This window comes from Macrotis lagotis, chromosome 3 (assembly GCF_037893015.1).
Source record: "Macrotis lagotis isolate mMagLag1 chromosome 3, bilby.v1.9.chrom.fasta, whole genome shotgun sequence".
NCBI lineage: Eukaryota > Metazoa > Chordata > Mammalia > Peramelemorphia > Peramelidae > Macrotis > Macrotis lagotis.
Window position 1 is genome coordinate 256,154,447 of NC_133660.1, and position 17,116 is coordinate 256,171,562.

At 34.0% G+C, this 17,116-nt stretch overlaps 1 protein-coding gene across 1 annotated transcript in view; it reads left to right on the forward strand.

Annotated features, from left to right (window-relative positions):
* The window catches only part of ELP4 (elongator acetyltransferase complex subunit 4), a 245,409-nt gene that overhangs the window by 85,220 nt on the left and 143,073 nt on the right, over positions 1-17,116 (forward strand). Inside the window, exon 8 of the mRNA XM_074230422.1 lies at positions 15,565-15,673. Coding sequence (XP_074086523.1) covers positions 15,565-15,673 — 109 coding nt within the window. The remainder of the gene's footprint in view (positions 1-15,564; positions 15,674-17,116) is intronic.

Sequence of the window (17,116 nt, forward strand, 5' to 3'; positions counted from 1 at the left end):
GTATTTGAAAGGAAGGATGCTAATGGTACTCTCTGCTCTAGATATATCCTTTGTGTTGCAGTAGGAAAGGGACTGTCATCTTGCCCTTCAATTTACTCTTACTATGTACTCACAACAAAAACTTATTCAAACTGGTTACTTCTTCCTACTAGTAAATACCCATATTTTTTGACTTCTAAATAGAACCCTGATGACTTAGACACAAAAGGCATACCTTGGAACAGTAGGCCATTGGTATGGTCTGGGAGCTCACAGTGTTGTTGCCTCCATAGAGCAGTAAAATAGGATTCAGAACAGGTAGAGAACTGAGATTGTCTAGAACAATTTCCTCTTTTTTCAGAGAAGGAAATAAGACACAGAGAGGGGTAGTACCATAGTAACAGAACCAGATTCCACCACTAGATTTTGTGATTCTAAATCCTGTGCTCTTCTTGCTGCAGTTTCTTGATTCTATATGTATTTCCCTTTTGATTGTTTTGGTATCGAACAAAAAGCCATCACTTTCACCTGTTTACTAATCTATCCTAAGAAAAGATCACCAGAATCAAAGAAATCACATTGCCTTTGGTGAATAATAAAACAGAGCAATTGACTTTTATTAAAATGCCCAAAACAAAAGTTTAGTGATCATTGGATTCAGAAGTCTAGACTTGAGCAGTGTGTGGCCTTTGACCATCATTTCACCTCTTTTAGACTCATTTTCGTCATCTGAAAAACCAAGGGATTGGAGTAGGAGATTTCCTCTAAGGTTTCTTCTAGCTCAAAATGCAGAGATTATGAACATTAGTATATCTTAATGAAATATATGTGCCACCATTCTGGAGACCTACATCAAAAACCTGGGATTTTATCTGTTGTATTTACCTGACATTTGATGTTGATCTCATTTTTCTTTTGTTTCTCTTTCCTATTTTTTTCCCCTAAGTGTCTTCCTATCTCCCTATCTTTTTCAATTGAAATAGAAAACTTTTAAAAATGAAATTTAGTTGTTTGGTTTAAAATTTTAATAACCTAATAATTTGAGCTCTTTAGAAGAAAATGTTTTCTTTTGATATCTAATCAGTCATAATGAATGAAGCAATGAAGCTAATGAAGCAAATAAGTTAGATAAAAGGAAGGTATTTATTTTGAATTCACCTTGACAACAACTAATTCCTTATTTTTTGAAATTTCCTATGATGAGTTGCTATTAGTATTTAAAAATTTTAAGCAGTTGGTGACTGACTTCTGCTCCACAAGAATTTTTGCCCTGTTTAATGACTAAGGAAGGATCCAGTATATTAATGATTCTGTCTGATGGCCTAGCAATATTCTTATCTAGCCCCCAAAAGAACTAATGAATGATTGACCTTAAAGTCATATAGTCAATATTTGAGGAAAAAAGATGAAAACAACAATATGCAAATAATAAAATTTGATTAGTTGACCCTCTGTGGTGGGGAAAACTTAATTTTAAAAATAATAATAGTTGTATTATAGTTTTGTATATTTAGAACTTGAAAATTCCATAGAGATCATCCAAAAATTTGGGCAAGATTATGAAATTGCATATTATAAATGAAGATTAAAATTAAATAAAATAAAATTTTATTAAAATAAAAAATAAATAAATAAAAATTTTTTATTAAAATGAAATTTTAACAAGTTGAAAAATTGTCAGTATTCCATTCTCTTAAATGATAGGTTTTCTAACCTAGCATCAAACAACCTTAAAAAGAAAGACAATTTTCTAATAAATTACTCTTAGTTCATGGGACCTCAAATCCAAGATAATCATCTTAAAATAGTTATGTGACATGTAGTTAGTTTAAAATGTTAGACATTGGGCAAGCCACTTAACCCCCATTTGCCTTGCAAAAACCTAAAAAAAAATGTTAGACATTACCTAAAGCCAGAGATAGACCTCCCTTTAGTGATTAAGATAGGTCAACATCTGGTGTATATCCTAAGGCAAAAGTTCAAGCAGCATGATAAAGAATAAAAAAGCATCAGATTTCCAACATGGGCAGTCCAAATCCTTACTTTCCCCCCACTTTATGATGTAAGGCAAGTCATTTCATCTCTGAGAAATTTCAGTTTCCCCATCAATAAAATAAAGTAGTTAGACTAGATTGATCTCTAACACTCCTCCCAGCTCCAGATCCAGTAAATTGTCAATGGAATGTCAGAAACGTGGATCCACATGACCATATAGAACTAAGAAAGGTTGCATCTACAAACTGGATTCAGTAGAACTACTCTCAGAAACCAGCTGCCAGAAATTGGGTCAAAACAACAAAAGGGAACCTAGGCAAATCCAAAAGACCAAAAAAGATATCAAACCACAAAAGAGGAACTGTAGAAACCTGAACCTAGAAAGATTTAAACCAATGGACCTTTTCAGTTTCTTTCTCCAGTTAAAGAAAGGCACTGACAAAGTTAGTCTGTCTCTTTGGTGTGAGGGAATCCAGGGGGCCAGCGCCAGAAATACAGTCAGAAGGCCAAGTGAATATTGACAGCATCAGGAGAGTGTGAAGAGATTTGTTGACACACTTTCCATCTTGCTTCTTCCCTAGCATGGCCAATTCCTCAGAGTAGAGAAGGCCAGGATTTCTGTGTGTTCCAGTAACTGATACTGCAGGGCAGGCAGGAGTGATGGACCAAGGTAGACCTCCTCCCTACAACAGTGGAAGTCACAAGGTAAAAGAGAGAGGGGAAGACTTGGAAATGAAGATCCAAAGAGGAGGAGGCTCACTTTGGACAGCTCTGGACAGAGCGAAGTTATTATCAAAGTAGTTGTTGAATGCCAGAGAAGAAGCTTCAATTTAGGATGCCTGGAAAAAGTCTTCCATAATTTACAATGTGAGAGTAATGTCAGTGTAAAGCCTTTCTCTGGGACATAAAGGATTCCAGTGTTCAGAGTCCACAGAACATTCATATTTCTTCCGTTTGTATAGGAGCCAATCAGCATTCTTACTTTAGTTGTTAATGTTCTGTCAGGCTTGTACAGTAATGATTAGTTACCCTTTATTGTATTTTTGGCATTCTTCCCATGTTTAATTTCATTGTAGGCAAGTAACACATAGTTAAGGCAATTGTAAAGAGGAGAAAAAGTTAAGATGGGGAAAATAATGGCATAGGTTCATCGTTAACCCATTGTGACAATAGAGTAAGACAAGTAGAGCAAACAAGAATGATTTTAAAATCTTAATCTGGAATAATCTGCTTGTACCTCAGGCCTTGATTTTTTTGTTTGTTTAGGGTAAGAGATTGCTTATTTGTGGAATAATACAGAAGAAAAAACAAGCATATTTAGAAATAAATATATAGAAACTATTCCCATTGTCATTAAGAAAAAAATTGAATTGAAAAATCATGTGTTATTCATGACTTAAAATATGTGCACTCCAAAAAACTAAAAAACTTCGCTTCTGATAAAAAGTATGATGATAAAAATTACTTACTTTCTCCCTTCAACTTTTTAGCCATCTGCTCAACCATGTTGTGTTAGAAACCTGTGTCAAATGATTAAACTTAATACAACCTTCGTTAAACACTGAACTAAGGAGTGAACTGTCATTAGGAAGAGCAAAACTCCTGAAGGCTCCCTATATCCTGTATTACTCTGTTCCCAGAGTCCTGCTGTGTAGTTGTTCCACTCGCCAAGAAGCCTGTTAAAGAGCCCCCGAGAGCATGTGTATGGCCCTCCATGTTGATAGTTAATTGGTGAGGATGGCAAGATGAGAGGACAGCCGAACATGTGGTCTCTCAGACTTGAACAGGAGACAGACCTTTAGTTATAATAACAGCAGCTGTTCACATTCTCACAACTCAACCTTTCACAACTCTGTTATACAGGGATCTAGTGGATAGTTTTTGGTTGTTGGTAGTGGTGGGTGTTTTTTTTTTAAGGAAATGATATTTCTTAGAAAATATTCTCTTTATATATCCACACATTGATTTATTCATAATTTAGTGAGAATACTAGTTTATCTTCACTTTTAAGAATTACTTGTTGAAAGAAAATTTATGATTTATTTCTCAGCAATGATCCTGAATTTTTAATGAGTTTTTTTGAGAGATGATAACTTTGAGATCAGATAATCTGTATGCTATTTAACTTCCCCACTTGGCAGCCCCCCCCCCCCAAACAAAATAAGTCTGTATAGGGAAGAATCTGGTTTACAATTAGCTGACAAATGTGATTTTCATTTCCAAGTTAAAGAGAAATCTTCTCTCTGTTTTATTTTCACTTCTATTTCAAGAGCCTTTAAGAGAAATGTCGATCATTTAAGTCTCAAAGTTCTTTTAAGGGATTTCCTCAACTTTTAAGGGATTTCCAGTAATGAAATTTATACCTAAGGGGGGAAAATGTGGTCACCCAATAATATGCATTCTTTCATCTTTTTAGAAAATATAAAATTCACTGTTTCTTGACTAGAGGACACTATTTAATTGGCAAAGATAAAACAGGGATAAAAATATAAATTTGCCTGCTTCATACATTTTGTTCATACATTGTGTGGCAAGTTTTATTTGATTGATATTTTAAATTAGTTGAAAATACTGAGAATATAGCTATAAAATTGCAATCAGTGTTGAAAGATTAATTTTCTACTTTGAATTTTCTCTTTCAAAAACAGTTTATGTTACTGTGAATTACTCAGGAATTCAAATTTCTTAAAATGAGTACGATTTTAAATATAAATCCAATTTAAATTTTCTTTATAACTTTGAATTCTAATCATTTAATAATGAAAACATACTCACTATCACATAGACTAAATAATACCAACTGCTAGCAAAATTCTAAATATCAACATTTTTGTACATTAGCTTTGTTTACAAAATGTTAGTATTGACTTAAAATTAGGAGTGGTTTCAAATCAAAAAAGGTTCCATAGCAGTCAAGGATTTGAATCTGATGCTGATTCAGTGAAAACCTCACAGAGATATTATCATAAAACATCATGCTTTGCAGTAGTTCAATCTATATTGATTTTATCATCTTTCTAAAGTCATGAATCTGCCTTAATAGATACTGTTGTTCCCTTTCAGAATCAGCTATGCTAAAGGAAGTTAATTGACTAAGCCAGAGTCATTAAGAAGTCGATTATTGTAGTACTTTCAAGGTCAAATGAAGTTTAGTTAATGTGTTATGTGTAGTCCATATTTAAATTGATGGGTTGGGAATTTGGTCCACAATGTTATTGTACCAGAGCTTTGGATCCATTGGAGAAATAAATGTGTTAGAGTATGCTTCAGTGTAGGGAGATCTAAAAACAGCCCTTTTTCACAACTCTAGACTCTCTGTTTATACTGACTATTTTTAGCAACTAAACTTAAGTTCAGTAATAGATTGCTTTAGAACCAATAAAGTGGAATTGTGAGATATGGACTCCTGTGGGCTTATGAAGTTCCCTCAGGGTGAAATGTTTTATTCTTAAAAAAAGAACTAAGATTAATGAAGAGCTACACTATAAAATATTTGATTCCATTTTTGATTTAGTTAAGATGTAATCATTATTGTGGGAAATATAACAATGTCATCTTCAGATATTTTAAATACCTTTTCTTATGTACCTTAATGTTGAAATTTTAACGAGGAACATAGTACTTGTAAAAAAAAGTCATGCCAGTATTAGACATTATAGATTCCATTGGTTTCTGACAAATCTGGGCTTATCCCAGTCTTCCTTATAATCCTTTAGGTGTTGTCAGTCACCATAAACTCATGTGAATAGTGATAGTCCCTTAGATAACAAAGAAAAATGTTATTTAAAAAATGAACTAGGCCTTTTAAAAAAAATTTTTTGTCTTTTTAATATTTTTCACCTTTTTATCTGGTTTGTGAATGTTTAGAATCACTATGGAGCTCTGATAAGAGTGTATGATTTGTCTATAATATTCTTTTAATCAGGTCCTACCAGTGTTTATTTGCAACTTTTGTTTTATAGTTTTGACTCTTTTGAGTCCTTCAGTCTTTCTGTCTACCTAATTTTTCTTTGTTTTCAAAATAAAAATTTCATTTAAAGTTATTTTACTTAGTTTTAATTATGTATAGGTTTTAAATACTTATTAATTTCATAAATTCATATAATTTATATTCTTGGTTAAATTTATTTGAAACTTTATAGAAAGATAATCTCCAAATAGACACTAAATATAAAGACACAAGAATAAAAATGTGTTGCTAATATGATACTGATAGCAAGTTATTTTTGATTTGCCTTCAAATATTAACTCTAAATAATATATAATATAAATTTAGGTACATCATAAAAACATGACATAACTACTGTAACTTAAGACATTTTTCTTAGTCCAATCAGAGAACATTTGATCAGACTATAATAAATTGATTATTTTAATATCTTCTTTTAATGTATCTTTAACATTATTATTGATATCATTAGCTAAAGTATCATTTAGACCCAAAGTTTCCTAATGTAAATAGTATGAATAGTCAAATGTCCCATCACAGTATGGAAATAGAGTCATCTGTTTGGGCATATGGAACCTTTGGCTGCTAGACCACATACATAGTCTTTATAATAATGCCTTAGTGTCCAGGCATGGTGGACACAACTGTTCTGGAAGCAAAAGGGAGGGAGGGACCTGTGTATTCATTCACTTTATTCAAACAAGGTTAAATAACCAATTTCTCTAGCTATAGACAGACATATAGATATGGAAGAATATATATTGATTTACCATAGATATATATCTAATTTATCAATGTAAGTAATTTTTTGCTATACACTAAAAACTACCAACCTTTTAAAATGTTCCCTTATTTTTCAACTTTACAGAATTGCAGGGTTTTTTTCAATTTTAAGTGGGATATTTTTGGGGGGAAAAAATCTGGGTTTAAAGTTTCACTCATCAATATATGTGGTTGTACATTTATGTTTAAATCTTTGGAGTTATACTTTCCTTCAAAATAAGACTATCCTGAAACTTAATTGTACAAAACATTGTTGCTTCAACTTTGTAACTGCTGGTATTATCACTGCCATTCAAGTTATTATATCAGATCTTATGTTCTGCCTTTATGCTTTAGGTCTTCTCTATTAATTACATTATTATTGTTATATAAAGAGTTGTTGCATTTTTAATGATGTTTTTCTGCCCTATGTAGTTAAGCTTTAATGCTGGGGGGAGATGGGGAAGACAGATTAAATTAGCCTTGTAACCTCTTTCTCTTCCAGACTGATAATGGAAAATAAAAGCTCTTAGCCACAAAATGTAACACTTGGAATTAATATTTAATTAGACCAGCAAATTGTACACTGTGGCTGAAAGCTTCCAAAGAGTTGTTAGTGCCACAATTGACCTACAAGTTTAATAATAACTCACTTCTAGAAGCAAGTGCCAGTTCAGCATAGTGGAGCCACTGTAAGAAAGTCCTGTGAGATTAAAATCAGCAAACCAAATGGCAGGCGAGGATTCCTGGGATGGAGCCTTCTGGAAGGCTGGGAGCTGGAGTGGCTTTTCAGCCAGGATTCAGAGGAGAACAGTGGGGGAAAAAGCTGATCCCTCCTGTTCTGGGAGCTTCTGGTGGTAGGCCAGAATCTAGGAACAGATTTTTACTAAATGTTTTTGCTGCAGCTATTAACTTACATCACAAATCAAATAACGAATAATTTTTTGCTGTAAAATTTAGCAAGTTTTTGTATAAACATCAGCTCCAAATTCCCTACACATTAGTACATAATGTCTGCAAACTCACATCATTAGGTCATTAGATAGGTTTGGCGCTGTACATCTCTTCTGTTTTGCTCTGACATGCTGTTTTCTTGTATCCTGTATAGTTGATTTATTTGGTTCATTTCTATATTATTTCATTATGGTACAATATATCAAGCCTGAACAAGAAACTGTGAAACATAGAGTTCTACTTTTTTTTTTCTAAATGAAAATATACATTAATGAAATAGTTCAAAGATGACTTTAATTTTTAAAGGGATTGATATTTTAAAGTAGAATTAGATTTACACATGTTTATTCTGCAATTAAATTACAAGATAAATAATTGGACCCCTGGTGAAGCATTGGAGCCTATAGCTCAGACAAATTATTCTGGTCAAATATAAGGCACTGTGAGTTCAGAAATGTACAAACACATAGTAGCAGCCTGAGAATGGAATATTCTACATAATTTATTGGATTTTGTTCTAAATAATTAAAGAAAAGCAAGTCATTAGTTAAAAATTAAAGCAGGTGAGGGCCTTGCCAGCAGAGGGAGCAGTCCTGTCTTCCATCAGGTTCCCATCATTTTCCCACCTGCCTCAGCATTTTTCCCAGCCAGTCTCCCATCTGGACCTGGCTTTGTCAGCCTGCTCCTAATGACAGGCTATAATTTTATACTCAATGTGGGTTGATTGTAAGCTGATTTTAAACTTTAGTATCTTTAACCTGCCACTGCATCACAAACATCAGCTGGGTGCTCCTTGGACTATTTGGATATCAGCAATTGTTTAGCCAGGCCAGGCTGGGTCTTCAGACAACTGTGAACTGAGTTTTTAAGGTTTGAAGAAGAAAATGGTAGGCAACAAATTTTGACGTGCTAAACACTATGGCTTGTCAAGTTTTTAAAACTAGAAAAAACATTTAATATAAATTAAACACTTAAATATAATTTGTGTTCCCTAGGGGGGAAAAATCATTTTCATGAGCTACACCTTGCTGCTTTGTAGAGTTTGGAAATACACAACTAAAATAATTGCAATTTTGATTATCACCTCATTCTATGCAGTTTATCCATTGATTGATTACAATAGAGATTTACTTAGAGAAAGCCTTGAGTATATTATGAAACCATCATGAGTTAGGCAGTATCCAGTGATCATCTTAGTTTCTTCAAATGATTCACACTTTGTAATGTCAAAAGAATTTTCAGGATATATAAAATTTACTTCAAACGTTTGTGATATTTAAATTGAAGACTTAAAGATTATAGATTTAGAGCTAGAATGGATCTCACTTAGGAAACTGAGGCTTAAGGAGGTAAAGTAACTTGTTCCTTGAACACCCAGCTAGTCAGTCTCTGAGGTAGAGTCCAAACCCAAGTCTTCATGACTCCAAAGTCTAATGCTCTATCCTTTACACTTAGCAGCTTCTCTAACCAAATGATAAGAATGTGGTGTTTAAGTTCTGTCCATTGTCAGTACCCCTGACTCTTTCATCAAAATTAAAGTTTGTCCTAAGTAATTTAGAATACAGTATGCATTTTAAAAGGTAACTGAAAGTCCATTTATCATGGTTTGGTAATTCTGAAAGAAATGGATAAATGTTTTTATATTTAATAATTTTGTTACTTTTACTTGTGCAACTCATTTTGCATATATATTAAAGAAGGATTCTACTATCATTAACTTAAACGATTCATTAAGAAGGCACCTTTCAATTCATCCTTAATTTATAAAGGTCCTGGAATTTCTGAGTTATTTTCTTGGGATTAGTTTTTAATGTGTTCAAATATGGAGAGATGACCAAAAAGGTTCAAGGATAACACTTGAATTACAGAAAGTTTCAGAAATTCCCTGATGCTCTCAAATTAATATTGTTTGATTTTGAAACTATTTCACTTGTTAGATTCCTTTTTTTAAGCGTTAGATCTGTGATCCTATGATCAAAATGTTGAAGCTGGTAAAATTTATTTTCTTAATCAGACATTGTCACTGATTTAATGTAATTGCTCATCATTAATTTCATATATAATGCAGTCGTCTACCTTGAAAACAGAAATGTTTTAGTATGATTTCCTGTAAGAACTTTCTAGTTTTAGATCTGTGATCAAAATGTTGAATCTTAGAAATATTTTTCTTAAATATCACCACCATTGTAGCATAATTGCTTATCTACAATTATAGTTGATCTTGAAAATAAAAATAATTAAATAGTTTGTGCTTTTTGCAATTAGCAATTATAAATATATAAATATATATAATGTGTATAATATATATAATATATAATTATAACAACCACATTTGAATAATTTTGGAAATGTGAGCAAATCCATCCCCACCTCTTTTTTTTTGTAAAGTACGATTTAGTAGAACAAAAAAAGCTAATTCATAGCAGTTTTGAACTTGGTGGGGGCAATTATGAAGAAAACGGGAAAACAAGATAAACTGATTATATAATTCAAGAGCCAAAAAAGAAAAAATAATTTCAAAGCCAAAATGAAAAAATTTTTTAAAGTAAAAATTGCTTTTAAATAGCAATAAATCATAATAACCTGATGAAATACCCCATGGTGCTTTTTAATCCTTTGATTTAGGCATGTTAAGAAATTACAAATATATTAAGATTTCTGAGTATTTTCATGTATATAATGTGTTTTATTTTTCCAGAAAAATGGCCACATGTATCTGAGATGTTGGCTACCAGCCTTACTATTTTTATGAGCCTTAATTACATACAATATTATATATTAAGTCAATAGATTCAAGACATCTTTAAGTAGCAATTTAAGTACATACCCTCGACTTGGACCAATGAGCCAGGGTTATCCCTGTCATCATTTTTCTACCACATTCATTTAAGCACACGTTCCATCTACTCAGTTGTCTGTCTTTCTTGTGTTCTCCTTAGGATTGTAATTTTGCTTGATATTTTCAAATTTGGGAACTGTGTCTTTCATATTATTTTGTTTGCTGCCTCCACTCAAAATTGAGTGCAAAGTGAGCAACCATGGGGTTTGTTCTAGCCAAGGCTTCGCATATGTGCATTATGCTAATTGGCTAATTCCTTTCAAGCTTCATGATGATTAAGTTAGTATGGGTTAATTAATTTTTGATACTGCTATTACAATATTTCTTGGAAGTACACATTGTTTTGATATAATGTCTTATACTTTTGGGGACTTCATGACTTAAGCAGTGAAAATGAGACATCTAGGGTTTGAGCTCTTCTGCTTGACTTTGATTTTGAATGGATGATGAAAATGGAAGAGGCAACATGATTTTAATATGTTAATCTTCACAAATGATTAAGAACACTTTATTTAAAACACATACTAGGTTTCTTAGTGAGGTAATTGGAAAAGTGATAAAAAATGGATCTCCTTTATTTCAAAATTGGCTCTGTGGATTTTGTTAAGAGGCCTTTCAAATAATCTACTTTCTGCAAAACCAAAGAAGAAACATTAAGATCCAAAACACCAACACGTGACTCAAGGGCAAAAGTAGAACCACTGCAGGAGGTCTGGTTTAATCTGCTTCTACCTTTGCAATTATAACATAAGTTTTCATTTAAATGATTCATACAAAATTACAATGCAATTGGGAACTTTAATATGTATTTTATATAATTTAAAACAATGCCTTCTGTCGCTGCCAAAAACCCCTCTTAAAACTGCTGGCCACTGGCTCTCTTCTCTTCTGGCTTCCCTCCTAGCCATGTCTTGGCCACTTTCCAGAGCTGCCAACTTTCACTGAGTAGCTGGATGGAGATTTGTATGGAGCAAGAGGGATTTTGGAGCTTTGATAGATTTTCAAGTCCAGATGGGCAAAAATGATGAGCGGCAGTATGTGCTACGTATGTTGGTGATGTCAGTATGCCTTGCATACGCTGCCACCATCAGAAAAATGCACTGATGTTAAGCAAGGCTGAAGGCCCTGTCACTAGAAATTGCATGTTGGGAAGTGTAAATTTTACAAATTCACTCTGAATAATTATGTTCATTCTCTGTGTCCAAGTATGCATCATAGAATCGAATCTCTTGCTATATTGTGAAGGCATTTTGCCTAATGCTATAAGACTGAGACAACTAGAATCCAAGGGAACCCAAAACGGAGCTTCAGGCTCCAAGCATGGAATCCATCATCCATACTGCATCTTCCACAAAGTACATTGCTGGTTTTTATGCTTTCTACTTTTTTTAAGCTGGTGACTATTGAACATTGTTGTCACTACTATTATTATTTTAAAGTCATTAAAATGGAAAAAGTTTAAGATGAGATGGGTAAGTGAACAGGAGCACGTACCTACAGGAGCATTTTGCTCTTTATGAATAAAAGTATTGGATCCTTGAGGCACAAAGGCAACTTATAATACAGTTTTTAAGAAATATACTTTTTGTTCCTGGATTAAACAAGAAGGATGGATGAGCTTGAAGGGAAAATAAAAGTTAACTCAATCAAAAATTGAGCAGGTCTTAACCATATATAATTTCCTGGGCTCTGTACCATGTAGTCATCTTGATTGCTGCACAACTCTCCCATTCAAAGTAGCTTCCTGCACAATTTAAAACAAACTATATACCAAAATTAGCATGCAGAGTGCAGTAAGAGTCACTGTTAAATATAAGTCCTTTAATGTTGATGGTTTATTCTTGCTCTTTCACTTCAAGCAAGCATCTACGATAAAACTTGTTTTGCTGTTAATAGCTAGGTGGAGAGCCTGAATTTTTGAAAGAAAGACTAACCATAGACAGATAGCACTTCAAGCCACAAGCCTTGGTTCTTTTACAGTTCACTTGGTTCTTTTCCGGACTGGCTACTAGATTTCCTTCTTGAGTGTTTCCTAGATATTATTTCAGCAGAGTTTTTAAAAGATGATAATGACAGCCAGCTATTATGGAAGTTCTCGGTGAAAAGTACAATATAACAGAGTGTGAGAGAGAGAGAAGAGAAAGAGAGGGAGAGAAAACAAGAGACGGAGAGATGCTAAATAAAGAATATGAATTTTCCCAATGAGATGGAGGAAATGGTCCTTACTTTTAAAATATTCAGAGATTTTAGAACAGTCACATGTCAATATATCCTCTGGAATACTCCTTTAGAATCATTGTTGAAAACTGTAATGACTTATGTGGCTTAAATGCCATTTAGTGTCCAGCTAAACAATTTCTTTTTCTTGCTAAGCAGATCCTAAACTAGACCTTATTTCTAGATAGACAGTAGTAGAGCCAACATTTGTCAGGAATTAGAATTATCTATAGTCATAAGAAAAATTTTTCTTAGGTCTCCATTAATTAAAGATATACAAATTAAAGTTATCACCTCATGCCTATCAGATTGGCTAAAATGACAGAAAAGGAAAATGATAAATATTAGAAGGGATTATTGTTTGGACCCAAATGTACATTAGTGGAGTTGTGAACTGATCCAACCATTCTGGAGAGCAGTGTGTAACTATACCCAAAGGTCAATAAAACTCTGTATACCCTTCAATCCAGCAACACCACAGAGATTGCATACAAGAATATTCATAGCAGCTCTTTTTCTGGTGACAAAGAATGGGAAATTCAGGGGATACCTCTCATTTGGGGAAATTGTGATTTATGAATATAAAAAAGGATGAGAAGGCAGATTTCAGAAAAACCTGAAAGGACTTACATGAACTGATGCTGAGTGAAGTGAGCAGAACCAGGAGAACATTGTACTCATTAATAGCAACATTGTGAATGATCAACTGGTAGATTTGGCTCCTCTCAGCACTACAGTGATCCAAATGACTTCTGATAGAAAATTCCATCCATATCCAGAGAAAGAGCTATGGAATCCGAATACGGATTGTTTAAAAAAGCATTCTCCCCCCCCCCTTTTTAAATTTCTTTTGTTTCCCTTTTTGTTCTGATTCTTCTTTCACAGCATGACTAGCATGGAAATATAACACGATTGTAACATTGACATAAGTTAAATCAGATTGCTTGCTTAGAGTGGGGGGAGAAAAAGGGAGGAGGGAGAAAACGTTATAAAAATGAATGATGAAAATTATCTTTACACATAATTGGAAAAATAAATAGCAATTTTTTTAAAAAAAGAAAAAATTATCAGGACATTAACAAACATTCATCTGTAATCCATGACAGTGGAACTCATCCTGTTTGAGGGCTGAAGAAGTGTTGAGTGCCTGCTGGTTGTCATCCCTTATCTCCCTCTTGTTCTCCCCCCCTCCATTACTTACCCCCTACCCCAACATTGCTCAGTACCAAGGACAATGAATCATTTTCAAGTTGACTCACTGTGAACTGTCTCCCAGCTGTTGGAATGTCTGGCAGACATTTTTGTTTGGGTGAAGAATAACTGGCTGAAACCCAACCTGGATGAGTTTGATATAGTGGTCTTTGGCTAAAGAAATGTTGAAAAGGATGTGTATTTAGTATATGATGACATTGTTATGTTGGAGTAGAATTAGCTTCTGTGGGAAATGAATGGAAATAAGTCATCAATCTGGGTTCTTTTCTCACCATTACATGGAAAACTACTTCTACAGAAGACATACATGTACATATACAAATACATATTCCCAAGTCTAAATTGCACTAGTATTTTTGCTTGTTTCTCAGGTTAGTTTTTTTTTTTTTTAATTTGTTTTGCTTGAATTTTTAAAAAAGACAAATGGACTTTTTTACTTATGGAAAATCCCATAAGCCACAGGTAGTATAGGTAAGCAAGTAATTTCAATACAATACTTTGGTTATATTTGGTCCTTCAGCATCTAAGGATTTGCTGTTTTCTTGATAATTTGAATTGATCGTTGATCATTTTTAAGCTATTAGTCTAATGCTAACTAACTAGTCTTATCAATTAGCTTTTAGTGTCTGCTATGTGCCAAGTTCTATGATAAAGTACTAAGATACAAAGAAAAGGAGAAGACATGTTGGATCAATGGGGACTTAATAAAATCCTAAAATCAAGTTAAATTAAAAATATCCCCAACTTAGATCAAACTTTTTTAGAATAGACAGTATGTCTAAGATATTTTCATATATAACATTTTACTGGTCTAATCACTATCAACATCACAAAATCCTACTCAATCTTTATGTTATTTATTTGGTTGAGTTGTCAAGGCTTTTCATGACTGATATTTACATTCAGATGGACATAGAATTCTGAATAGTTTCAGAACTATTGCTGTCCTACAAATGGATATACTCTGGGGATTTACTTTCCAATTATATATGACACAATTTATTGTGGAAGTAACAGGATTTATTATTAGCAGTGATGATGATGCCATATTTTGGTACCACCAGTGTTACCTCTACAGGAACAACCATAGACTGTTGGTCCTATGTTGGTTGCTCACCTTCTTTGCTTTGCCTTTGTTGTTGACCCAATTGCCAAATGGTAGCATCTGGAGACAGGGCAGGAGACTCATACACCCAACAAGATCTGTAGCCTCTTAACTGGATCCTTCAGTGTTTCTTCTATCCCATAGCAAGACCTCAGCTGTTGCAGGCCTGGAAGCCCATCCCAGCTGACAGGCGGGCAGGGTGATCCTGAATAGTATTCTCTGCTATTCCCTTGATTCTTGTTGTCTGCCAAGCCCCCAAAACACAGTGGAGAAGCTGCCTAGGGAGCAAGAATCTCTAAGAATGACTTAAAGACAAGCAGAACACCAGCTCCTGTTCATTGCTGAGACCACCCTGGCCCCTCCACACAATATTGCAGACATACTGGCTCAGGCAGCGCTTCCTATACTGACAGCTTGATGGAAATATTCTACTTTATTTTTCCATTTTTGTTCTTATTTTACTCCAGTCAATAGATAATAAAAAAATCAGGTTCTATGAATGTTCCTTATATTTGTAAAATACAAAATTAGTATTTTTTTCATGTTTTACAGAATAAAGCAATTACTGCCCGTATTAGGAACTTGTCGGATACAGTAGTTGGTCTTGAATCATTTGTCGGTTCCGAGAGAGAAGCCAATTCTCTATATAAGGATTTCCATGGTAAGTACCATTTTTTTTAGTACTTGGCAATATCTTGTCCAGCTGTAATATCTGTGATGCACCAGCATTTAATTTCATTTCAACTATTCTTCTTAATTGTACCTCCTTCTTAGCTAGTCCTGAGTTAAACTGTTTTTCAACAAAGTGCATTAAGGCTGTGCGGGAAGCATGGCAACTCCTTGCATGTTGTCAAGCCCTATTACTAAGGCATGGTTCAGTCAGATGTACATCTTAACAGGCAGGCTCTGGGGATTTCACATTTAGAGGAGATTTGGCAATAATTTGAACAGGGAGCTAAAATTGCAGTGAGATCAATAGTTATCATCTGCCAGGTTTCAAACTGAAGAAATAGTATATATGTTTTAAGTGAAGAAATGTGCATATGTTAATAATGTTTAAAATTTTATATATAAAATTTGTAGTTTTTCTTTTCACTTGCAAAAATTTTACTTGTCACAAGCCATCTCTTTCATTAAATTAATTCAAAATAACTTTTCCCCACTCAAGCAACAACAGATTAGTTTCTCAGTTTAACTGAATTGTTCTATGATTATAATTAGTCATTTGGTAATCGAATGTTCAAAAGTTTTAAAAAAAAAGTTGTAATGGAATTGCCAAAAGAGTAGAAAAAATGCATGTGTCTGATCTAAAAATGAATACAGAAAACCCTGAATAGCAAACCGTTTTTTAGCTAATCTAGAATGGTTCTCTGAGTGTGCATAAATTACCGATGGGATGATTGTGGCACTCAGCAGAGTGGTCCCATGGAAACCTCCCGCTCCGCGTCTGCCTGCAGCTCATTGGAAGGAAGCCTGCTCAAAGTCTGCGGCTCTGCTGACCCCCACTCTGGTCTTTGCAAGAAGTGTGGTAGAGACAATAAGAAGAACACTCCAGACAGCAAATCCAAGCTGTCCTTTCCAGAGTCAATGTCCACACTCTCCCCTTGGTTTATCTGGCCTTCCAGTGGCTTCTTGAAGAAATGAGCGTAGAACAAAACGTGCTCCAGACACGTCTTGCCTCCTGATCATCTACTTGTGTCAGAACTTCCTGGGGGATGTGTCCACATCAACACCCTATAGATTTATCTTTAGTACTAATCATTCATAGGAGAGGAATATTTTAAGATTATTTTCTGCAGTATTTTTTTTAAATATAAGGGATTTTTTTCATGTTCTTTGAAAACTTTGATGTCAAATGTTGTTGGGATTTCCATTGTTGAAGTTTTGGGGGTGCTTTTTTTTTTGTCCATTCATTATTAATGTAGCCACTATAGGCCTTAAGGATTGAAAGATAATGATGCCATTTTGGTATTCAGGAAGTCTTCCAGACTTTTATGATTAAAATTGTGTTCACAGTTAATGTGGTCTACTCTTTGCTACATATTGGACAGTCAGGACTGAGAGTTAGGCTGGGCTTTGCTCCTCAAGAGTTTTCAGTTCAAGT